The sequence below is a fragment of the Pan troglodytes genome, chromosome 20 (genome assembly GCF_028858775.2).
Source record: "Pan troglodytes isolate AG18354 chromosome 20, NHGRI_mPanTro3-v2.0_pri, whole genome shotgun sequence".
NCBI lineage: Eukaryota > Metazoa > Chordata > Mammalia > Primates > Hominidae > Pan > Pan troglodytes.
Genome location: NC_072418.2, coordinates 51752475 through 51776844, shown reverse-complemented (window position 1 = coordinate 51776844; position 24370 = coordinate 51752475). Strand labels below are relative to the sequence as shown.

General features: G+C 51.6%; 1 protein-coding gene across 2 annotated transcripts; it reads left to right on the top strand.

Annotated features, from left to right (window-relative positions):
- Positions 1 to 251: 251 nt before the first annotated feature.
- HSD17B14 (hydroxysteroid 17-beta dehydrogenase 14) lies at positions 252 to 24171 on the top strand. Of its 2 annotated transcripts, XM_024351532.3 has the most exons (9): positions 257 to 676; positions 1157 to 1195; positions 2495 to 2577; positions 4116 to 4182; positions 5090 to 5181; positions 22057 to 22161; positions 23459 to 23526; positions 23637 to 23733; positions 23841 to 24171. In XM_024351532.3, exons 1-9 carry the CDS (start codon positions 589 to 591, stop codon positions 24012 to 24014), a joined length of 813 nt encoding a protein of 270 aa, XP_024207300.1. In that variant the 5' UTR covers positions 257 to 588; the 3' UTR covers positions 24015 to 24171. The 2 variants fall into 2 exon arrangements, with proteins under 2 accessions (XP_024207301.1, XP_024207300.1); XM_024351533.3 differs by lacking the exons at positions 4116 to 4182; positions 5090 to 5181 and having other exon boundaries at positions 252 to 676.
- Positions 24172 to 24370: the final 199 nt, after the last annotated feature.

Here is a 24370-nt window from a genome sequence, read left to right as displayed (position 1 = left end):
ACAGGGGGCTTGGACTTATAGGTCTCTGGGAAGAAGGGATAGAGAACCTGATCCCGCGGTCTGAGAGTGGAGGGGGCTGGGCCAGGATTCCCGGGTCTGAGGGAGGAGGGGCTGGGACCCTGACTCCTGGGTCTGAGGGAGGAGGGGCTGGGAGGCTGGACTCCCGAGTCTGAGGGAGGAGGGGCTGGGAGGCTGGACTCCCGGGTCTGAGGGAGGAGGGGCTGGGAGGCTGGACTCCCGGGTCTGAGGGAGGAGGGGCTGGGAGGCTGGACTCCCGAGTCTGAGGGAGGAGGGGCTGGGGGCCTGGACTCCCGAGTCTGAGGGAGGAGGGACTGGGGCTTCTGGATTCCCGGGTCTGTGGGAGGAGGGACTGGGGCTCCTGGATTCCTGGGTCTGTGAGAAGAGAGGAGTGTCTGAGGGAGGAGGGGCTGGGGACAAACTTCCAGGTCTCTAGCCTTCCTGGCAACGCCCCCCGAGGCCGGACTTCCAGGATCCAGCCTCTATTGAGGATTTGATGCGACGGCCTCACGGGGCTTTGGAGGTGAAAGAGGCCCAGAGTAGAGAGAGAGAGAGACCGACGTACACGGGATGGCTACGGGAACGCGCTATGCCGGGAAGGTGGTGGTCGTGACCGGGGGCGGGCGCGGCATCGGAGCTGGGATCGTGCGCGCCTTCGGTGAGCCGGGTCTGACTGCTGGGAGCTGTGGAGTGTGAGAAAGGAAGGATGGGGGCGGGGTGATGGGGGCGGAAAATAGGGACTCCAGTACTGCAGCCAGGATTCTGATATTATAAAAGCCAATTTGCCGGCTAAAGTAAGCGTGTGGCGCTGTAGGCTAGGGCTGAGTCTGACAGGGTCTCCGAAGGCAGTGGCCCCTTTCTCTGGGTCTGTTGGTGTAGCTACAAAACCAGTGGTTTGAGGAATGGCTCTGTCAGTCGTGGAGTTTGCTCTGGAAGCCACGAACGGGGGTTCAGGAGCCTCAGCAGAAACAAGGCAAGGAGAGTATGTGTCAAGGCGTCTGCCCTCTGTCCTATGGGTGATCATGAGACTGGGGTCACGAGGGGAGAGGGAGATCAGCCCCAATCCAGGTGGCCACAAGAGGGCGGCAGAGGCTTTAACCAAGGCTCGGAGAGTAACCTGTTCCCTTCCTATTCTCAGTGGACAGCGGGGCCCGAGTGGTTATCTGCGACAAGGATGGTGAGTGACGGTCCCTCAGCCCTCACCCTGGCCCTTCCTCCCTCAGACCCAGAGGTCCAGACCCCCAGCACCTCCTCCCTCAGACCCCGGAGTCCAGGCCCCCAGGCCCTACTTCCTCAGACCCAGGAGTCCAGACCTCAGCCCCTCCTCCCTCAGACCTAGGAGTCCAGGCCCCCAGCCCCTCTGCCCTCAGACCCAGGAGTCCAGGTCCCCAGCCCCTCCTCCCTCAGACCCAGAAGTCCAGGCTCCGGCACCTCCTCCCTCAGACCCAGGAATCCAAGTCCCCAACCCCTCCTCCTTCAGACCCAGGGGTCCAGGCTCCCAGCCCCTCTTCCCTCAGACCCAGGAGTCCAGGCTCTGGCACCTCCTCCCTCAGACCCAGGAGTCCAGGCCCCCAGGCCCTACTTTCTCAGACCCAGGAGTCCAGACCTCAGCCCCTCCTCCCTCAGACCCAGGAGTCCAGGCTCCCAGCCCCTCCTCCCTCAGACCCAGGAGTCCAGGCCCCCAGCACCTCCTCCCTCAGACCCAGGAGTCCAGGCCCCCAGCCCCTCCTCCCTCAGACCCAGGAGTCCAGGCCCCCAGCACCTCCTCCCTCAGACCCAGGAGTCCAGGCCCCCAGCCCCTCCTCCCTCAGACCCAGGAGTCCAGACTCCCAGCACCTCCTCCCTCAGACTCAGGAGTCCAGGCCCCCAGCGCCTCCTCCCTCAGACCCAGGAATCAAGTCCCCAACCCCTCCTCCCTCAGACCCAGGGGTCCAGGCCCCCAGCCCCTCCTCCCTCAGACCCAGGAGTCCAGGCTCCCAGCCCTTCCTCCCTCAGACCCAGGAGTCCAGGCCCCCAGCCCCTCCTCCCTCAGACCCAGGAGTCCAGGCTCCCAGCCCTTCCTCCCTCAGACCCAGGAGTCCAGGCCCCCAGGCCCTACTTCCTTGGACCCAGGAGTCCAGACCTCAGCCCCTCCTCCCTCAGACACAGGAGTCCAGGCCCCCAGCCCCTCCTCCCTCAGACCCAGGAGTCCAGGCTCCCAGCCCCTCCTCCCTCAGACCCAGGAGTCCAGGCTCCCAGCCCCTCCTCCCTCAGACCCAGGAGTCCAGGCTCCCAGCCCTTCCTCCCTCAGACCCAGGAGTCCAGGCCCCCAGGCCCTACTTCCTCAGACCCAGGAGTCCAGACCTCAGCCCCTCCTCCCTCAGACCCAGGAGTCCAGGCCCCCAGCACCTCCTCCCTCAGACCCAGGAATCCAAGTCCCCAACCCCTCCTCCCTCAGACCCAGGGGTCCAGGCTCCCAGCTCTTCTCTCCCTGCAGAGTCTGGGGGCCGGGCCCTGGAGCAGGAGCTCCCTGGAGCTGTCTTTATCCTCTGTGATGTGACTCAGGAAGATGATGTGAAGGTAAGCCGAGTTCCTGTTCCTACCCCCATCTCCGCTAATGACCAGTTCTTTGTTCTCCTCCAGCCATTTGCATATGCCTTTCCCTCTACTTTTCCTTCCTCTCCTGGCTCCGCTGGACTCGTCAAAGGTTTCCACCCAGTGTCACTCCACACACAAGGTCTTCTGTGACTGATGGGCAGGTCACATGTTCCTTCTGTCACACCTCTCCAAGGCTCTTAGCACATTTAACATGTGGATGGAAATGAATAAGTCCCTCAAAGTGGGTCAACTGGAACTGATTTTTCTGTCTCTTTTTTTTGTAAGTGTCACTGAGGCTGGAGTGCAGTGGTGTGATCTCGGCTCACTGCAACCTCAGCCTACCGGGTTCAAGCCATTCTCCTATCTCAGCCTCCCGAGTAGCTGGGATTACAGGTGTGCGCCACCATGCCCGGCTAATTTTTTTTTTTTTTTAAGAGAGTTTTGCTCCTGTTGCCCAGGCTGGAGTGCAATGGTGTGATCTCGGCTCACCGCAACCTCTGCCTCCCAGCTTCAAGTGATTCTCCTCTCTCAGCCTCCCGAGTAGCTGAGATTTCAGGCATGTGCCACCACACCTGGCTAATTTTGTATTTTTAGTAGAGACGGTGTTTCTCCATGTTGGTCAGGCTGGTCTCGAACTCCCAACCTCAGGTGATCCGCCCGCCTCAGCCTCCCAAAGTGCTGGGATTACAAGCATGAGCCACCGTGTCTGGCTAATTTTTGTAGTTTTAGTAGAGACAGGGTTTCACCATGTTGGCCAGGCTGGTCTTGAACTCCTGACCTCAGGTGATCCGCCCACCTCAGCCTCCCAAAGTGTTGGGATTACAGGTGTGAGCCACTGCACGTGGCCTGTAACTGATTTTTTCTCCATTATTTCTGGGTTCCTATTTCTTCCTTTTAATCAGTATCTCTCTGTTATCTGCCCCCCTTGGGCAACTGTCCCCTACGCTCTCTCTGAATCCTTGTCACCCCCCTGCCCCACCCCCTGACCCTGGGTGTGACGACTGCAGTGTGGCTCTGACCAGCCCCCTGTCTCCTTCCTGTCTCCTGCTTGCCTGCTGTGTCTGCTGATCTCGGAGTCCCCTCTTCCTCTAGCTCTTGTCCCCTGACCTGGGAGTTCAGCTTCCCCCTCCTGCCTTGCATTTGGGAGCCCTGTCTTCTTTATGGCTGGACACCCCATCTACTGCTCATTCAAAGGACATTTCCTGGGCTGGGCGTGGTACCTGTAATTCCAGCACTTTGGGAGGCTGAGGAGGGTGGATCACTTGAGCTCAGGAGTTTGAGACCAGCCTGGCCAACATAGTGAATCCCTGTCTCTACTAAAAAGTACAAAAATTAGCCGGGCATGGTGGCAGTCGCCTGTAATCCCAGCTACTTGGGAGGCTGAGGTAGGAGAGTTGCTTGAACGCAGGAGGCTGAAGTTGCAGTGAGCCAAGATCGTGCCAATGCACTCCAGCCTGAGTGACAAGAGGGAGACACCGTCTCCAAAAAAAAAAAACAAAGGACATTTCCTTTCTCCTCAGACCCTGGTTTCTGAGACCATCCGCCGATTTGGCCGCCTGGATTGTGTTGTCAACAACGCTGGCCACCGTGAGTTGTGAGACCCCAGGGCCATTTTCCACCTCCTGCCCCCCAACTCTGTTTCCTGTACCTCAGTTTCCCCACTCCCTGCCCCTGATTCCCTCATCCTGCCTCATACCTCTTTCTAGCCACTTGGACAGGAGAGTAAAGCAATGGAAGCCCCCCAGGCCTGTGCTGAAACTGTGGCCCTGTTCCATCCCTCCTGTGTGTCCCCAGGGCTGTGCCCTCACTTGGCCATGTCTCTCTTCTTTTCTTTTCTTTTTTCTTCTCTTCTCTTCTTTCTTTTCTTTTTTTTTCAGATGGAGTCGCACTCTGTCGTCCAGGCTGGAGTGCAGTGGTGTGATCTCAGCTCACTGCAACCTCTGCCTCTTGGGTTCAAGCGATTCTCCTGCCTCAGCCTCCCAAGTAGCTGGGATTACAGGCGCCCACCAGCACGCCAGGCTAATTTTTATATTTTTAGTAGAGATGGGGTTCATCATGTTAGCCAGGCTGGTCTTGAACTCCTGACCTCAGATGATCTGCCCACCTCGGCCTCCCCAAATGCTGGGATTACAGGCATGAGCCACTGCACCCGGCTTTTTTTTTTTTTTTTTTTTCTGAGATGGGGTCTCACTCTGTCGCCCAGGCTGGAGTGCAGTGGCTGGATCTAGGCTCACTGCAACCTACACCTCCCAGGTTCAAGCAATTCTCCTGCCTCAGCCTCCTGAGTAGCTGGGAATATAGGCACCCGCCACCACACCCAGCTAATTTTTGTATTTTTAGTAGAGACAGGGTTTTGCCCTGTCAGCCAGGTTGGTCTTGAACTCCTGACCTCATGATCCGCCTGCCTCAGCCTCCCAAAGTGCTGGGATTACAGGCGTGGGCAACTGTGTCCAGCCCCCGTCACTTTTCCTCTCTCTCTCACCCCCCACTTTAGACCCACCCCTACAGAGGCCTGAGGAGACCTCTGCCCAGGGATTCCGCCAGCTGCTGGAGCTGAACCTACTGGGGACGTACACCTTGACCAAGGTGAGGGCTGGCGACCCTGCCGCCAGGCCCGAGCAGCCTCCTGATAGGTGGATTGTGTGATGCATTTTGTCTAAGAGCAAAATGTTTTCCGTTCTTTTCATTTGTTTGTTTGTTGGAGACAGGGTCTCTCTCTGTCGCCCAGGCTGGAGGACAGTGGTGTGATCTCGGCTCACTGCAACCTCCACCTCCTGGGTTCAAGCGATTCTCGTGCCTCAGCCTCCTGAGTAGCTGGGATTACAGGTGCGGGCCACAAAACCAGCTAAATTTCATAATTTTTGGTAGCTATGCTTCTGACTGCAAGTGATCTGCCTGCCTTGGCCTTCCAAAGTGCTGGGATTACAGACTTGAGTCACCACGCCTGGCCATCTATTTTCTGTTCTTTAGTTTAATCTCCTTATTCCAAAAGGAAGATAAATGACTGCAAATCTCTACATCCAGCAAAAGCTACCTTTATAGCTACATAGCCCAGTCTTAGGAACCTTCTAGAACCTTCCAGACTGGTGGTGGTAGGAGGGGATGTTAAGAACATATTGGGGCCAGACACAGTGGCTCACACCTTTAATCCCAGTGCTTTGGGAGGTCCTTGTGGGAGGTTCACTTGAGGTCAGGAGTTCAAGACAGCTGGGGCAATACAGCTAAACCCCCCATCTCTACAAAAAGTTTAAAAAATTAGGCGTGGTGGTGCCCTTGTAGTCCCAGCTACTCAGGTGGCTGAGGTGGGAGGATCGTTTGAGCCCAGGAAGTCAAGGCTGCCATGAGCTATGTACACACCACTGCACTACAGCCTGGGCAACATTGCAAGATGCTGTCTCAAAAATAAATAAATAAATAAATAAATAGGCCAGGTCCGGTAGCTCACAGCTGTAATCCCAGAACTTTGGGAGGCCGAGGCAAGAGGATCCCTTAAGCCCAGGATTAATTCGAGACTAGCCTGGGCAACATAGTGAAACCCTCGTCTCTACAAAAAATACGGAAATTACCTGAGCATGGTGGTGCGCCTCAGGTACTTGGGAGGCTGAGGCGGGAGGACTGCTTTGTTGTAACCGAGCGAGTTATAGAGAAACGCCACACTCTGAGACAAGATCAGGAGTCCTTTATTAGCCGGCAGCCGAGAGACGGCTAGCGCTCAAAATTCTCTCGGCCCCGAAGAAGGGGCTAGATTTTCTTTTATACTTTGGTTTAGAAAGGGGAGGGGGGAGTCTAGTTAAAACAATCTTACAGAAGTAAAGCAGGCAAAAAAAGTTAGAAAGATAAATGGTTACAGGAAAGCAGACAGTTCCAGGTGCAGGGGCTTTAAACACATCACAAGGTGATAGACGCTGGACGTTGGGCGCTATCAACCAGACAGAAACGCGGGGGCTTAGGGTACTATTAATCGGGCGACTGCCTGGGAACTGCGGATATAACTTGCCACAGTATCTTATCAGTAATTGCATTCTTTGATGTGCTGGGAGTCAGCTTGCACAAGTTAAGTCCTTGAAGAAAGGGGGGTGGGTAAGGGGCTGCAAGTGAAGGAGCCAGGATGGAGTCTGTCTGGCTCGCTCACCTAAGGGAGAGTCAATTCAGGTTAAAACAAGGTTAGGGTATCACAGCTTGAGCCCAGGAGGCGGAGGTTGCAGTGAGCTGAGATCGTGCACCTGCACTCCAGCCTAGGTGACAGAGTGAGACCTTGTCTCAAAAAAAAAAATAATTCATTAATTAATTTTTAAAAAGAGCATGGAGTCCAGGCATGGTGGCTTAAGCCTGTAATCCCAGTACTTTGGGAGGCCGAGGCAGGCGGATCACCTGAGGTCGGGAGTTTGAGACCAGCCTGACCAACATGGAGAAACCCCATCTCTACTAAAAATACAAAATTAGCCGGGTGTGGTGGCACATGCCTATAATCCCAGCTACTCAGGAGGCTGAGGCAGGAGAATCACTTGAACCTGGGAGGCAGAGGTTGCAGTGAGCTGAGATCGTGCCATTGCACTCCAGCCTGGGCAACAAGAGTGGAAACTCCGTCTCACACACACAAAAAAAAGCCAGGCCTGGTAGCTCATGCCTGTAATCCCGGCACTTTGGGAGGCCAAGGCGGACAGATCACTTGAGGTCAGGAGTCCAACATGGTGAAACCCCATCTCTACTAAAAATACAAAAATTAGCTGTGCGTGGTGGCAGGTGCCTGTAATCCCAGCTACTCAAGAGGCTGAGGCGGTAGAATTGCTTGAACCTGGGAGGCGGAGGTTGCAGTGAGCTGAGATTGCGCCACTGCCCTCCAGCCTGGGTGACAGAGTGAAACTCTTTCTCAGAAAAAAAAAAAAATTAGCTGAGTATGGTGGTGCTCCTGTAATCCCAGCTACACGGGAGGCTGAGGTGAGAGGATCGCTTCAACCTGGGAGCTGGAGGTTGCAGTGAGCCGTGATTGTGCCACTGCACTCCAGCCTGGGCAACAGAGTGAGACCTTGTCTTAAACAAGAATTGGGGGAGAGCTGGGGAGGGAATGAGAAAGAAAACAAACCTTTTTATCTGAGAAAGGAGAGCCCCTTTAGATGATCAGGATCAGGCCCAGAGGGGCTTTTTAACAACTTTTTAAAAAATTATTTATTTTTTGAGACAGAGTCTTACTCTGTCACCCAGGCTGGAGTACAGTGGCACAATCTCGGCTCACTGCAACCTCTGCCTCCCAGGTTTAAGCAATTCTCTGCCTCAGCCTCCCTAGTGGCTGGGATTATAGGCACTCACCACCACGCCTGGCTAATTTTTTTGTATTTTTAGTAGAGACGAGGTTTCACCATGTTGGCCAGGCTGGTCTTGAACTCCTGACCCCGTGATCCACCCACCTCAGCCTCCCAAAGTGCTGGGATTACAGGCATGAGCCACTGTGCCTGGCCTTTTTATTTTTTAATAGAGGTGGGGTTTCACTATGTTGTCCAGGCTGGTCTCAAACTCTTGGGCTCAAGTGATTCTCCTGCCTCAGCCTTTCAAACTCCTGGGATTACAGGTGTGAGCCACCGCGCCTGGCTCAGAGGGACTTTATAAAAATGTATTTTAATTACTTTTTGAGACAGGGACTCACTCTGTTGCCCAGGCTGGAGTACCATTATAGCTCACAGCAGCCTCGAACCCCTGGGCTCAAGTGATCCTCTTGTATCAGCCTCCTGAGCAGCTGGGACCACAGGGGTGCACCACTATGACTGACTAATTTTTAACTTTTTTGTAGAGACAGGGTCTTTCTGTGCTGCTCAGGCTGGTCTCGAACTCCTTGCCTCAAGCTGGGATTACAGGCATGAGCTACTGCACCCGTCCAATAATTACCTTTTGAGGCTACTTGGTTTCTGGACTCTAGACGACCTGATACCAAGTAGCTCTAGAGTGTCACACATTCTATAGTTCAACCATGTATAGCCAATCACTAATCAATGTGATGTCTGTAAACCAATGACAATTCCTGATGAACAACTTTTGTAATCACCGCCTCTCTTGATTCGTCCTTTTTTCTTTAAAAAGTTGAGCCTTTGGCCAGGCGCGGCACCTCATGCCTGTAATCCCAGCACTTTGGGAGGCCGAGGCGGGCGGATCACGAGGTCAGCAGATCGAGACCATCTTGGCTAACGCGGTGAAACCCCATCTCTACTAAAAGATAAAAAAAATTAGCCGGGCATGGTGGCAGGTGCCTGTAGTCCCAGCTACTTGGGAGGCTGAGGCAGGAGAATGGCGTGAACCCAGGAGGCGGAGCTTGCAGTGAGCCGAGATTGCGTCACTGCACTCCAGCCTGGGCAACAGAGCAAGACTCCGCCTCAAAAACAAAAAAAAAAGTTGAGCCTTTTTTTTTATTATTATAGAGTTGGGGTCTTGCTCTGTTGCCCAGGCTGGTCTGGAACTCCTGGCCTCGAGCCATCCTTCTACCTAGGCCTCCCGAAGTTCTGGGATTACAGACATGAGCCACTGTGCCTGGCCTGAGCCATTTTTTTTTCTTTTGCTCTCTGGAGCACTCCCCAGTACAACCTGGAAGTGTGTCCCAGGCAGCAGGGGACACACTTCTATATTAATAATCTCCTATATTAAAAAGGAAGAAGGTTCTCAGCCTGCCGCCCGGGACACACTCCTGTATTAAATAAATTCTTTGTTGGGCACAGTGGCTCACGCCTGTAATCCCAGAACTTTGGGAGGCCGAGGCAGGCGGATCACTTGAGGTCAGGAGTTTGGCCAACATGGTGAAACCCCATCTCTACTAAAAATACAAAAATTAGCCAGACGTTGTGGCGCACACTTGTAATTCCAGCACTCAGGAGGCTGAGGCAGGAGGATCACTTAACCCTGGGAGGTGGAGGTTCCAGCGAGCTGACATGGTGCCGCTGCACTCCACCCTGAGTGACAGAACAAGACTCTGTCTCAAAAAACAAAAATAAATAAATAAATAGGTAGATAAACTCAGTCCTATATTAAAAAGGAAGAAGGTCTTGAACCTGCAGCCCAGAATACATTCCTATATTAATCATCTCTTCTTATATAATCTCCTATATTAAAAAGGAAGGAGGCCAGGTGCGGTGGCTCACACCTGTAATCCCAGCACTTTGGGAGGCCGAGGCGGGCAGACCACAAGGTCAGGAGATCGAGACCATCTTGGCTAACATGGTGAAACCCCGTCTCTACTAAAAATACAAAAAATTAGCTGGGCGCAGTGGCGGGCTCCTGTAGTCCCAGCTACTTGGGAGGCTGAGGCAGGAGAATGGCATGAACCCGGGAGGCGGAGGTTGCAGTGAGCCGAGATTGCACCACTGCACTCCAGCCTGGGCAACAGAGCAAGACTCTATCTAAAAAAAAGGAAGGAGAAGAACACACATCAAAGCCTTTCCCTACACCCTTGCTTATGCAACAGCTGCACACAAACATCCACTCTCCATAACATCTTTATTCTCCGCATAGCACTTTTTAATTAATTAACTCAACAAATAGTTATATAGCACCAGCAACGTGCGGAGCCCTGCGCATACAGCTATGAACACACAACAGAAGAAAATCCCTGTCCTTGCCAGGCACGGTGGCTCATGTCTTTGTAATCCCAGCACTTTGGGAGGCTGAGGCGGGTAGATCATGAGGTCAGGAGTTCGAGACCAGCCTGGCCAACATGGTGAAACTCCGTCTCTACTAAAAATACAAAAATTAGCCAGGCGTGGTGGTGGGCGCCTGTAATCCCAGCTTCTTATTAGGCTGAGGCAGGACAATCTCATGAACCCAGGAGGCAGAGGTTGAGGTGAGCTGAGATCACACCACTGCACTCCAGCCTGGGTGACAGAGTGAGACTCCATCTCAAAAAAAAAAAAAAAAAGTGGGGTTTTAGGTTTGTTCTCCCCACCTCCAGCAACTGAGCAACTGACTGGACAGAGCTGCCATTCACTGTGGCAGGAAAGCCTGGGGAGGGCGCTGTTGAGCATGAACTGCCTGGTGGACGTCCTGGTGGGAATGGGCATTGGGCATGAGATCGTGGAGGTGGGGCTCTGGAGATACCAGCTTGCAGCTGACCAGTTTGAGGCTGGAGGAACTCAGGGGAGCAAGAGTAGACAAAGAGGGGAGAGGCCTGGGGGCGGGCCCAGTGTCCAGGAAGCTTCAGGTGCTGACTCTGAGGTGGCATCCAAGATCCAGGTGAAATGTTCCTGGGAGGTTGGGCAATCCCCTGCTCAACCAGTGAACCCTGGCTCCTGTTCCAAATTTGTGTTGACTTTCTAGGATTAACCCAACACTAAAAACACCTCCACACATAAAACACACCTACACCTCAGCCCATGAAGAGTTAATATATGTGTGTATATATATATATATATATATTTTTTTTTTTTCTTTTTCTTCTTTTCTTTTACTTTTTTTTTTTTTTTTTTTTTTTTTTTTGAGACAATCTTGCTCCATCACCCAGGCTGGAGTGCAGTGGCAGGATCTCGGCTCACCGCAACCTTGACTACCTGGGCTCAAGAAATTCTCCTGCCTCAACCTCCCGAGGGCCTGAGACTACAGGTGCCCACCACTACGCCCAGCTGATTTTTGTATTTTTTGTAGAGTTGGGGGTCTCACTATGTTGTTCAGGCAGGTCTCAACCTCCTGAGCTATAGCGGTCTGCCTGCCTCGGCCACCCAAAGTGCTAGGATTACAGGCGTAAGCCACCATGTCCGGCCTATCTTTTTTCATTCATTGCCAACATTTCACAAGACAGATTTCACATAAACCACCACATTTCTTGTTTCTCTTAGAAAGTTGGTCAAGTTGGGCCAGGCACGGTGGCTCACGCCTGTAATCCCAGCACTTTGGGAGGCTGAGGCGGGCGGATCCCGAGGTCAGGAGATCGAGACCATCCTGGCTAACACGGTGAAACCCCATCTCTACTAAAAATACAAAAAATTAGCTGTGCGCGGTGGCGGGTGCCTGTAGTCCCAGCTACTCGGGAGGCTGAGGTGGGAGAATGGCGTGAACCCAGGAGGCAGAGCTTGCAGTGAGCCGAGATCGCGCCACTGCACTCCAGCCTGGGTGACAGAGCAAGACTCCATCTCAAAATAAATAAATAAATAAAGTTGGTTAAGTTGGTCAACAGGACCTGCGGGGCAGAGAGGCAGAAATAACAAGTGGCTTGTTTGCCTAAATTCTCTGCCACTTCTTACCTGCAACGTCATGCAAGTTACTCAGCATTTTTGCTCCTCTGTTTTCTCACCTGTGAAATGGGGCCAATTGTGACAGAGTTGTTCTGAGGATTTAATGAGATTAGATTAAATACCCATGAAACCCTTATCAATATTTATCATGCTGCAATCTCAGCACTTCGGGAGGCTGAGGTGGGAAAATCACTTGAGCTCAGGAGCTCAAGACCAGCCTGGGCAACATAGCACCAGACCCCATCTCAACCAAAAATAAACAAAATTAGCCAGACAGGGTGGCACACATCTGTAGTCGCAGCTACTCAAGAGGCTGAGGAGGATCACTTGAGCCCAGGAGGTTGAGGCTGTAGTGAGCTATGATTGCGCCGCTGCATTCTAGCCTGGGCAACAGAGTAAGAACTTGTCTCAAACAAAACAAAGCAAGAATAACTTGCTCCACCCATTGACTCCTGCCCCCGCCCACCACCCAGATCATACAATTTTTTTTTTTTTTTTTTTTTTTTTTTTTGCGACGGAGTCTCGCTCTATCGCCCAGGCTGGAGTGCAGTGGCACCATCTCAGCTTATGGCAACCTCCACCTGCTGGGTTCAAGTGATTCTCCTGCCTCACCCTCCCAAGTAGCTGGGACTACAGGCACACGCCACCACACCTGGCTAATTTTTGTATTTTTAGTAGAGATGGGGTTTCATCATGTTGGCCAGGCTCGTCTGGAACTCCTGACCTCAAGTGATCCGCCTGCCTCGGCCTCCCAAAGTGCTGGGAGGCGTGAGCCACCGCACCCAGCCCAGATCATACAATTTTATCAGTAGGAACTTCATGCGTACCATACCACCAGTGTATTAGAATGCTTTTTATTTTTATTTTGACATAATTTAAGACTTACAAAATATTCCTAGAATAGTACAGATAATTCATGTATACTGAAACTCCCCATTGTTCTTTTCTTTTCTTTCTTTCCTTTTTTTTCTTTTTTTTGTCTTTTTTTTAGACAGAGTCTTGCTCTGTCGCCAGGCTGGCATGCAGTGACACAATCTCAGCTCACTGCAATCTCTGCCTCCCGGGTTCAAGCTATTCTCCTGCCTCAGCCTCCCGAGTAGCTGGGATTACAGGCACGCACCACTACACCCGGCTAATTTTTTTTTAGTAGAGGCAGGGTTTCACCATGTTGGCCAGGATGATCTCAATCTCCTGACCTTGTGATCCGCCTGCCTCAGCCTCCCAAAGTGCTGGGATTACAGGTGTGAGCCACTGCGCCCGGCCCTTTCTTTCTCTCTCTTTCTTCCTTCTTTCCTTCCTTCCTTCCTTCCTTCCTTCCTTCCTTCCTTCCTTCCTTCCTCCCTCCCTTCCTTTTTTCTTTCCTTCTTTCCTCCTTTCCTTGTCTTCCCAGCTGGTGAGCAGTGGTGCCATCACAGCTCACTGCAGCCTTGAACTCTTGGGCTCAAGGGATCCTCCCACCTCAGCCTCTCAGCCCTCCGAGTAGCTGGGACTACAGATACATGCCACAGCACCCGACTAATTTTTTTTTTTTTTTTAGTTTCAGTAGAGAGGAGGTCTTGCTATGTTGCCCAGGCTGTTCTTGAACTCCTGAGTTCAAACTGTCTTCCTGCCTTGGCCTCCTAAAGTGTTAGGATGACAGGCGTGAGCCACCATACCTGGCCTTCTTTCTTTTTTTCTTGACTTTTACTTGTGGTTCAATGTTTAACATTTATTTATTTATTTATTTATTTATTTGATGGAATCTCGCTCTGTTGCCCAGGCTGGAGTGCAATGGCATGATCTTGGCTCACTGCAACCTCTGCCTTCCTGGGTTCAAGCCATTCTCCTGCCTCAGCCTACCAAGTAGCTGGACTACAGAAATGTACCACCATGCCCGGCTAATTTTTGTATTTTTAGGAGAGACAGGGTTTCACCATGTTGGCCAGGCTGGTCTTAAACTCTTGACCTCAAGTGATCTGCCCGCCTTGGCCTCCCAAAGTGCTGGGATTACAGGTGTGACCCACCATGCCTGGCCTCAATGTTTAACATTTTTAAAAAAGAAAAATAGGCCGGATGCAGTGGCTCATGCCTGTAATCCCAGCACTTTGGGAGGCCTAGGCGGGCGGATTGCCTGAGGTCAGGAGTTCAAGACCAGCCTGGCTAACATGGTGAAACCGCGTCTCTACTGAAAATACAAAAAAAATTAGCTGGGCAGGGTGGCGCATACCTGTAATCCCAGCTACTCGGGAGGCTGAGGCAGGAGAATCACTTGGACCCAGGGAGGCGGAGATTGCAGTGGGCTGAAATTGCGCCACTGTACTCCAGCCTGGGCAACAGAGCAAGACTCAGACTCAAAAAAAAAAAAAGAAAGAAAAAAGAAAAGAAAAATATAGTAGTATAATAAATACCTATATGCCCATCATTTGTATTAGCATTTATTCACATTTTGTACACCATATATATGTGTCTGTATATACATAAATGTATATATTTCTTTTGTCAAAGTATTATAAAGTATATTACGACACAATGACAGTTCATTTCCAAACACGTTAGTAAGCATCTCCTAAAAATAAAGCGTTATTATTATTATTATTTTGAGATAGTGTCTTGCTCTGTCACCCAGGCTGGAGTGCAGTGAAATGATCATGGCTCACTGCAGTCCCGACTTCCTAGGCTCAAGTGATCCTCCTACCTCAGCCTCTCAGGTTGCTGGGACAACAGACATGCACCACCACGCCCAGCCAATCTTTTATTTTTTTTGTAGAGACAGAGTCTCACCATTTTGTCCAGGCTCAGGCCTTTTTTACATAACAAAAATACCATTATATCACCTAATACAATTAACAGAAATGTCTTAATACCATCTCATATTTAACTCTATTTAAATACACCCAGAAGTTCCCAAATGTTTTATTACAGCTGATTTGTTCACACCAGGATCCCGACAACATTTGCATATTGCCTTTGTTTTCCCTGAGGGCAAAGACTTTTGTCTGCTTGTTCATGCACTTGTTGCAAAGAAATCTTGTGAACACTTGTGTCGCTGCCATTATCACCATCGTTATTTCCATCACCATCATTACCATTGTTACCACCCTCACCATCATTCTCACCGTCATCCTCACCATCACCATTTTCACCATCACCACCATCACCATCAACACCATCTTCACCACCATCACCATCCCCAACCTCACCATCATCATCACCATCATTACCACCATCATCACCATCAACACTGTCATTACCACAATCATCACCATCACCATCAACAACATCAGCATCACCATCATGGCCACCATCATCACCACCATCATCACCATCACCATCATTACCACAATCATCATCACCATCACCACCATCACCATCCTCACCAGTATCACCATTATCATCACCATTACCACAATCATCACCATCATAACCACAATTGTAACCATCATTACCACCGTCACCATCCTCACCAACATCACCATTATCATCATCACCATCATCATTACCAAAATCACCATCATGATCATCACTATCATTATCATCATCATCCTCACCATCTTCACCATCACCGTCACCATCATCATCACTACCATCATCAGCATCTTCACCATCATCCTTATCATCATCCTCATCACCATCCTCACCATCACCATCCTCATCATCACCATTATCACCATCATCTCACCATCACCATCATGACCACCATTATCATCACCATCATCACCATTATCACTATCATCACCATCATCACCATCACCATCAAAATCCCATAGAAGCTCTCTTTTTTTCTCTTCTCTCTCAGCCATGTGACTTTGGAAGCTCTTTAAATGTTGATTCTGGGGCCCCTGCCCAGATCCCTTGAATTAGAATCTCCAGGTCTTTGGCCTTCCTGGTGGATTCTGATACAAGCCAAAGTTTGTGACTCCCTAGGCTAGGGAAAACAAGGGCGGGATTAAGGATATTTAGATAGTCAAGGAAATTATATTTTGTGGGCAGTAGGGATCCACAGAAGGTGTTGGAACACAGGGGTTTCAGTTGTAGTCTCTCAGAGCTGGATTGTTCCTTAAAGATCTATCCATTCTGAGGCCAGGCGCGGTGGCTCATGCCTGTAATCCCAGCACTTTGGGAGGCCAAGGCGGGTGGATCACGAGGTTGGGAGATCGAGACCATCCTGGCTAACATGGTGAAACCCCGTCTCTACTAAAAAATACAAAAAATTAGCTGGGCGTGGTGGCGGGCGCCTGTAGTCCCAGCTACTCAGGAGGCTGAGATGGGAAAATAGAGTGAACCTGGGAGGCAGAGGTTGCAGTGAGCTGAGATCGCGCCACTGCACTCCAGCCTGGGTGACAGAGTGAGACTCTGTCAAAAAAAAAAAAAAAAAATCTATCCATCCTGGCTGGGTGGGGTGGCTCACGCCTGTAATCCTAGCATTTTGGGAGGCCCAAGCAGGCAGATCACAAGGTCAGGGGTTTGAGACCAGCCTGGCCAATATGGTGAAACCCTGTCTCTACTTATTTATTTTTTTATTTATTTTTGTCTTTTTTTTTCTTACTTTTTGTGGAGAATGGGGTCTCGCTATATTGCCCAGGCAGGTCTCGAACTCCTGGGCTCAAGCCATCCTCCCGCCTCTGCCTCCCTGAGAGCTGGGATTACAGATGTGAGCCACCGCGCCCGGCCGAAACCCTGTCTATACTAAAAAATTACAAAACTTAGCCGGGCGTGGTGGTAGTCCCAGCTACTCGGGAGGCTGAGGCAGGAGAATTGCTTGAACCTGGGAGGCAGAGGTAGCAGTGAGCCGAGATTGCGCCACTGCACTCCAGCCTGGGCAAGACAGAGCGAGACTCCATCTCAAAAAAAAAAAAAATCTATCCATTCAGTCCTCTATTTAGTCAAGCCAGGCAACATTCTTTTATTTTGGAGATGGTGTCTCACTCTTTCACCCAGGCTGGAGTGCAGTGGTGCAATCTCGGCTCACTGCAACCTCCACCTCCCAGGTTCAAGCAATTCTCATGTCTCAGCCTCCCAAGTAGCTGGGATTACAGGTATGTGCCACCACGCCTGGCTAATGTATTTTTAGCAGAGACAGGGTTTCACCATATTGGTCAGGCCGGTCTCGAACTCTTGACCTTAGGTGATCCACCTGCCTTGGCCTCCCAAAATGCTGGGATTACAGGCAGGAGCCACTGCACCCAGCCTCAGGCAACGTTCTTTTTCGGTTTGTTTTTTGTTAGAGATCGGGTCTTGCTGTGTTGCCCACGCTGGAGTGCCATGGTGTGATCATAGCTCATTGAAGCCCTGACCTCCCAGGCTCAAGTAATCCTCCCACCTCAGCCTCCCGAAAACCTGGGACCACAAACGCACACCACTATGCCTGGCTAATTTTTGTATTTTTGTTGAGATGGCTGCGAGGGAGTCTCACCATGTTGTCCAGACTGGTCTCAAACTCCTTGGGCTCAAGTGATCCTCCCACTTCAGCCTCCCCAGATGCTGGGATTACAGGCGTGAGCCACTGCACCTGGCCCTGGCAGTGTTATAGGTGCTGGAGATATGGCAGGGAGCCAGGTACACGTAGGCTCTGTCCTTGGGGAGTTTACAGTCCTGGGCAGCCAGGTCTTCCTAAAGAGAGACATGAGTTCAGAAGAGTATGTTTTGCTTTATGAGGGGGATGGGTGTGGTTCTGGGAGAGTGTGACCTGGAGGCTGGCCCGTTCAGGGAATGTAGCCAAACTTACTGGAAGTAATGAAATCTGAGCAGCATTGACCAGTGGAGGAGGTGGAGAAAGAGATGGCAGGGCGAGGGCCTGGCAGCGAGACAGGGTTTGGTGCTGCTGCCAGCTGGGCCCAGTGAGAGAACGGGATGTTGCAAGAAGAGATTGGGGTGGGAACCAGATCAGGCAGGGCCTTGAAGGGCATGCTGAATCATCTGGTCTTTATGTCAAGAGCAATAGGGAGCTGTGGCAGGTATTTGAGCAAGGGAGTGATGTGATCCTGTTAATATTATTAACAGATCATAGGCTCTGGCTCCTGTAGGTATGAGGGACAAATCTGAGGGTTAAGCGTGAGAGTGGGAGAACCAGTATTAGGAGTTGATTGCATTTGAGCTGGGCATGGTGGCTCACGCCTGTAATCCCAGCAGTTTGGGAGGCCGAGGTGGGCAGGCTGCCTGAGATCAGGAGTTTGAAACCAGCCTGGCCAACATGGAGAAACCCCGTTGCTACTAAAAATACAAAAATTAGCCAGGCGTGGTGGTGGGCGCCTGTAATCCCAGCTACTCGGGAGGCTGAGGCAGGAGAATTGCTTGAACCTGGGAGGTGGAGGTTGCAGTGAGCCGAGATCGTGCCACTGCACTCAAGCGTGGGTGACAGAGCAATACTCTGTCTCTAAAGCAAACAAACAAAAAAAGGAGTTGATTGCATTTGTCCAAGGGAGAAGTGGGGGCCTTCAAGGCCTCGTGATCTGGCCCCTGTTCTTCTCTGACCTCACCTCCGGCCACACTGGCCTCATTGCTCCCAAACACAACAGGCCTGCTCCTGTCTCAGAACCTTGGCACTTAAGAACTGGGGTCTCAGTATGTTGCCCAGGCTGGCCTTGAACTTCTGGGCTGAAGGGATCCTCCCACCTCGGTCTCCCAAAGCACTGACATTACAGGTATCTGCCACTGCACCTGGCCCCCAGCGGGTCCTTGATATAGAGCAGGTGCTTAGCAACCTTGAGGGGTGCGGGGAGAAGGACACTCAGGGAGTGTGGGACAAATATTTACTGAGCTCCAGCTGTGTGCCTCGTGCTAGGGTGAGGGTGGCAAGATCCGTGTCTCAGCCCTGGTGAGACTCACGTTTGCAGGGTCAGGTGGGGGAGAAGATTAAACAGCAGGGCAGGTGCACAGACTGAGAGAGAAATGGAGCAAGGCGGGTGGGGTGGGCACTGGGAGGGAGGGAGGGTGTCAGGCTGGTGGGAGTGAGAGGAGGCGAGGAGGAGAGGTTCCCTGAGGAGGAGGGCAGAGGCTGGTCAATGCCCACATCATTCACGTTCATATTAGAGCATGGTTTCTCTTTTTCTTTTTCTTTCTTTTCTTTTTTTTTTTTTTTTTTGAGACAGTCTTTATCTGCTGCCTAGGCTGGAGTGCAGTGGTGCGATTGTGGCTCACTGCAACCTCTGCCTCCCGGGATCAAGAGATTCTCCTGCCTCAGCCTCCCGAGTAGCTGGGATTACACGCACCACCACACCCGGCTAATTTTTGTATTTTTAGTAGAGATGGGGTTTTGCCATGTTGACCAGTCTGGTCTTGAACTCCTGACCTCAGGTGACTGCCCGCCTCAGCCTCCCAAAGTTCTAGGATTATAGGTGTGAGCCACTGTGCCTGGCCTAAAGTTCTTAATACTTAGAATTGTGAGAAATTGTTGTTTGTTTATGGGTTTGGGTCTCAGCCTGTCCAGCAGCAAATGCTGGTGCTGTCAGGTGTCACGTGATGCCCTGTGGGCGTCAATCATCCCTCCATTCCTTAGTCTCCTCGCTTGTGAAATGGGACTCTCAGCTGTACCTCCTTCTTGTAGGTACAGGAGAATGTTAGAGGGATGAAATGAGCTAATCCATGTAAATTGCTGAGGACAGGGCTGGACACATACCAGGTCCTCCATTCATTCATTAATTCACCCATTCATTCATTCAAAGGATATTTATGAAGCATGTGCTATGTGCCAGGCACCTTTAGTGCTGGGGAAGAAACAAAAGAAATCTTGACCATCCCTCATAGGTTTCTGCATGCTGGTGGGAGAGACAGAACACGAACAAACAAGTAAAATATATATGGCCTTTCAGAAGGGAGTGTGTGACACAGAGAAAAGACATCTGAAAGAGGGAAGGGGACCCAGGGGTGTGGGAACTGCAGTTTTATTTTATTATTTTATTTTTTGGGGCCAGGCGTGGTGGCTGACGCCTGTAATCCCAGCACTTTGGGAGGCCGAAGCAGGCAGATTACTTGACCTCAGGAGTTCAAGACCAGCCTGGCTAACATGGTGAAACCCCATCTCTACTAAAAAATACAAAAATTAGCCAGGCATGGTGACACATGCCTGTAGTCCCAGCTACTCAGGAGACTGAGGCAGGAGAAGGGCTTGAACCTGGGGGGAGGAGGTTGCAGTGAGCCAAGATGACATCACTGCACTCCAGCCTGGGCGACAGAGTGAGACTCTGTCTCAAAAAATAAAACAAAACAAAAAATATTTTTTTGTTGTTTAAAAAAATAAAGACAGGCCAGGCACGGTGGCTCAAGCCTGGAATCCCAGCACTTTGGGAGGCCGAGCCAGGCAGATCATGTGAGATCAGGAGTTCGAGACCAGCCTGGCTAATATAGTGAAACCCTGTCTCCACTAAAAAAAAAAAAAAAAAAAAAAAAAAAATTATCCTGGTGTGGGGGCACATGCCTGTAGTCCCAGCTACTCGGGTGGCCGAGGGAGGAGAATCGCTTGAACCTGGGAAGTGGAGGTTGCAATGAGCTGAGATTGCACCACTGCATTCCAGCCTAGACAACAGAGCGATACCCTATCTGAAAGAAAGAGAGAGAGAGAGAGAAAGAAAAGAAAGAAAGAAAGAGAAAGAAAGAAAGAAAGAAAGAAAGAAAGAAAGAAAGAAAGAAAGAAAGAAAGAGAAAGGAAGGGTCTTGCTAAGTTGCCCAGGCTGGCCTCAAACACCTGGGTTCAAGCAATCCTCCCTCCTCGGCTTCCCAAAGTGCAAGGATTACAGGTGTGAGCTAGTGATCCTGGCTTGCAGCTTTAAACAGTATAGCCAAGGAAGGCCTCACTGAGGAGGTGACCTCGGATCAGGGTTTGAGGGAGCTGAGGGAGTGTTTACCCAGGACCGTCCCCGTTTAGCATTGACACTGTGGACTGAAAATACCATGTCCCCAAAAACCCTTCAGTCCTGGGCAAACTGGGATGGCTGGCCACCCTAAGAGTGGGTCATGTGGCTCTCTTAGGAAAAGGCAATCCAGGCAGAGGGAACAGCAAGTTCAAAGGCCCTGAGGTTGCAACACGCAGGGTGTGTCGAAGATACAGCACAGAAAAGGGTGGAGGTCGTTTTGGAGGGGAGCAGAAATGGCTTGAAAGAGTCGGTGGGGGGAACCGGGCAGGGAGCTCATTTAGATTCCCACTCGGAGAGCCTGCTAGGGGTGCCGCCTTGTACCAATTAGTCTTAAGTGGCAGGAACAGGCCTTGCCTGGCCAGCTCAGCTTTCTAAGGCAAGCGAGATCAAAGATAGAATTTGAGTTTATCCAAGGTCATGTGTAGTCAACGAACACACACGCACACACACAGAGAGAGTATTTAGGGACTTCCCAGGTGGCCAGGGAGTTGAATTGCAGGAGAAATGGTGGCAGGAAACAGTGCATTTCTTTTTTTTTTTTTTTTCCTGAAACGGAGTCTCGCTCTGTTGCCCAGGCTCTAGTGCAGTAGCGCGATCTTGGCTCACTGCAACCTCCACCTCCCGGGTTCAAGTAGTTCTCCTGCCTCAGCCTCCCAAGTAGCTGAGATTACAGGAATGCACCACCATGCCTGGCTAATTTTGTATTTTTAGTAGAGATGGGGTTTCATCATGTTGGCCAGGCTGGTCTCAAAATTCTGACCTCAGATGATCCACCCACCTCAGCCTCCCAAAGTGCTGGGATTACAGGTGTGAGACACTGTGCCTGGTCTAGAGTGCCTTTCATGAAGGCCTCATAGAAACCATCTTCCCCTCCATGGATAAAAGAACTTCCTGGCTGGGTGTGATGCCTCACGCCTGTAATCCCAACACTTTGGGAGGCCGAGCGGGGAGGATTGCTTGAGCCCAGGAGTTCAAGGCTGCAGTGAGCTACGATCGTGCCACTGCAGTCCAGCCTGGGCCACAGAGACTTCACCGGAAAATAACTTCATCCCATTTTTGAAAAATATGCAGCCTTCTGGATCTCTCATCCATTTTCCTGTCTTGATATGGACAGGAATTTGAGTAACATACAAAGACCAAGGGAGAAGGGAACAGAGATAGAGACGAAGAAAGAGAGTCAGAGACTGAGGAGAAGAGAGAGAAATCCCTTCCCGCCAAGGAGAGACTCCTTGAGTGCTGAGACCCAGCGGCCCCAGGGCAAACCAGAGAGGGTGTTATGTTAGATGCCGTCTCTAGCAGTCACTGAGATCAACTAGGAACACGCCAGGGAGGTGGCCGTCATCCCAGACGTCAGGATGGCTGTAGCTGTGTTTCAGTGGTCTGGGAAGATGCAGGGCTTGTGTAGCTTACTTGGCCTCTTGTCTCCCTAGCTCGCCCTCCCCTACCTGCGGAAGAGTCAAGGGAATGTCATCAACATCTCCAGCCTGGTGGGGGCAATCGGCCAGGCCCAGGCAGTTCCCTATGTGGCCACCAAGGTATGGCAGCCCCTACCCCTTCCTTCCCTCCCTACTCCTTCCCATGGGCCTTGGCTTTGAGTCCAGACAACTTAGGAGCTAGACCTAGCAAGATCTTGGCCCTAGAGAGTCTCACACCTAACTCCCAGATTCAGCACCCAGGCATAACTGCCTGTGACAGATTTCTGTTTTTTCTTTTCTTTTCTTTTTTTTTTTAAAGATGGAGTCTCGCTCTGTCACCAGGCTGGAGTTCAGTGGTGCAATCTCAGCTGCAACCTCTGCCTCCTGGGTTCAAGGGATTCTCCTGACTCAGCCTCCCGAGTAGCTGGGACTACAGGCGCACGCCACCGCACCCAGCTAATATTTTTTGTATTTTTTAGTAGAGACGGGGTTTCACCATGTTAGCCAGGATGGTCTCGATCTTCTGACCTCATGATCCGCCTGCCTTGACCTCCCAAAGTGCTGGGATTATAGGCATGAGCCACCGCACCCAGCAGATTTCTGTTTTTTCTTTTCTTTCTTTCTTTTTTTTTGAGATGGAGTTTCGCTCTTATTGCCCTGGTTGGAGTGCAATGGTGTGATCTTGGCTCACTGCAACCTCCGCCTCCCGGGTTCAAGTGATTCTCCTGCCTCAGCCTCCCAAGTAGCTGAGATTACAGGTGGCTGCCACCACGCCCAGCTAGATTTTTGTATTTTTTAGTAGAGACGAGATTTCACCATGTTGGTCAGGCTGGTCTCAAACTCCCGACCTCAGGTGATCCACCCGCCTCGGCCTCCCAAAGTGCTGGGATTACAGGCGTGAGCCACTGCGCCCGGCTAACTTTCTTTTTTTCTTTTCTTTCTTTCTTTTTTTTAGATAGGGTCTCACTCTGTCACCCAGGTTGCAGTGTGGTGGCATGATCTCAGCTCACTGCAACCCCTGCCTCATGGGTTCAAGCAATTCTCACGCCTCAGCCTCCCCAGTAGCTGGGATTACAGGCGTGCACCACCATGTCCGGTTAATTTTTGTATTTTTAGCAGAGATGGGGTTTTGCCATGTTGGCCAGGCTGGTCTTGAACTCCTGGCCGCAAGTGATCCACCCATCCCGGCCTCCCAAAGTGCTGGGATTACAGGTGTGAGCCACCGCACCTGGCCTTCCTGTGACAGATTTCTATGCCAAGTTTCTCCCAAGAAACCAAGCCTGGTGCCTCTGAAGGCAGCCTTCAAGGAGGGCATGACTTCCCCATTCTGATGCCCCCCTGGCTGGCAGGAGACAATGGATGGCAGGGACCCCATGTCCCGGGGACTGAACTTTCTTCCCCGCTCCATTTTCTGCAGGGGGCAGTAACAGCCATGACCAAAGCTTTGGCCCTGGATGAAAGTCCATATGGTGTCCGAGTCAACTGGTGAGCTGCTCTGAGCAGGCGGAGAGCCTCCTGGGGGAACTGGGGTGACTGGGAGTGATCCCAAGTGATTCGAGACAGATTGCTTTGATCCCCCCTCTCCCTTCCTCTAGTATCTCCCCAGGAAACATCTGGACCCCACTGTGGGAGGAGCTGGCAGCCTTAACGCCAGACCCTAGGGCCACAATCCGAGAGGGCATGCTGGCCCAGGTAGGAGTGGGGTTCAGATCCAGGTGGTAGAAGGTGGCATGGGGGTGGGGGGCATGGCGATCAAGTGGGGCTCCTCTTGACCTCCTTCCCCCCTCTTTTCTCCCCAGCCACTGGGCCGCATGGGCCAGCCCGCTGAGGTCGGGGCTGCGGCAGTGTTCCTGGCCTCCGAAGCCAACTTCTGCACAGGCATTGAACTGCTCGTGACGGGGGGTGCAGAGCTGGGGTACGGGCGCAAGGCCAGTCGGAGCACCCCCGTGGACACCCCCGATATCCCTTCCTGATTTCTCTCATTTCTACTTGGGGCCCCCTTCCTAGGACTCTCCCACCCCAAACTCCAACCTGTATCAGATGCAGCCCCCAAGCCCTTAGACTCTAAGCCCAGTTAGCAAGGTGCCGGGTCACCCTGCAGGTTCCCATAAAAACGATTTGCAGCCAGAAGGAGGAGGATATCGTTATTATTTATTTCCCATCCTTTAGACGAGTCCTTCTGCCCCACTTAGCCCTTGCACCCCAGACCCACAAGTTGCCTCGACCCTGAAGGACTGCAGCTCCCCCCGCCCCCCAACCCCAGGCCTTGCAGCAAGCAGGTGCCTGATGTTGCTAGCCCTGTCGCTGTCGCCAGGGGCTCCTGGGAAGG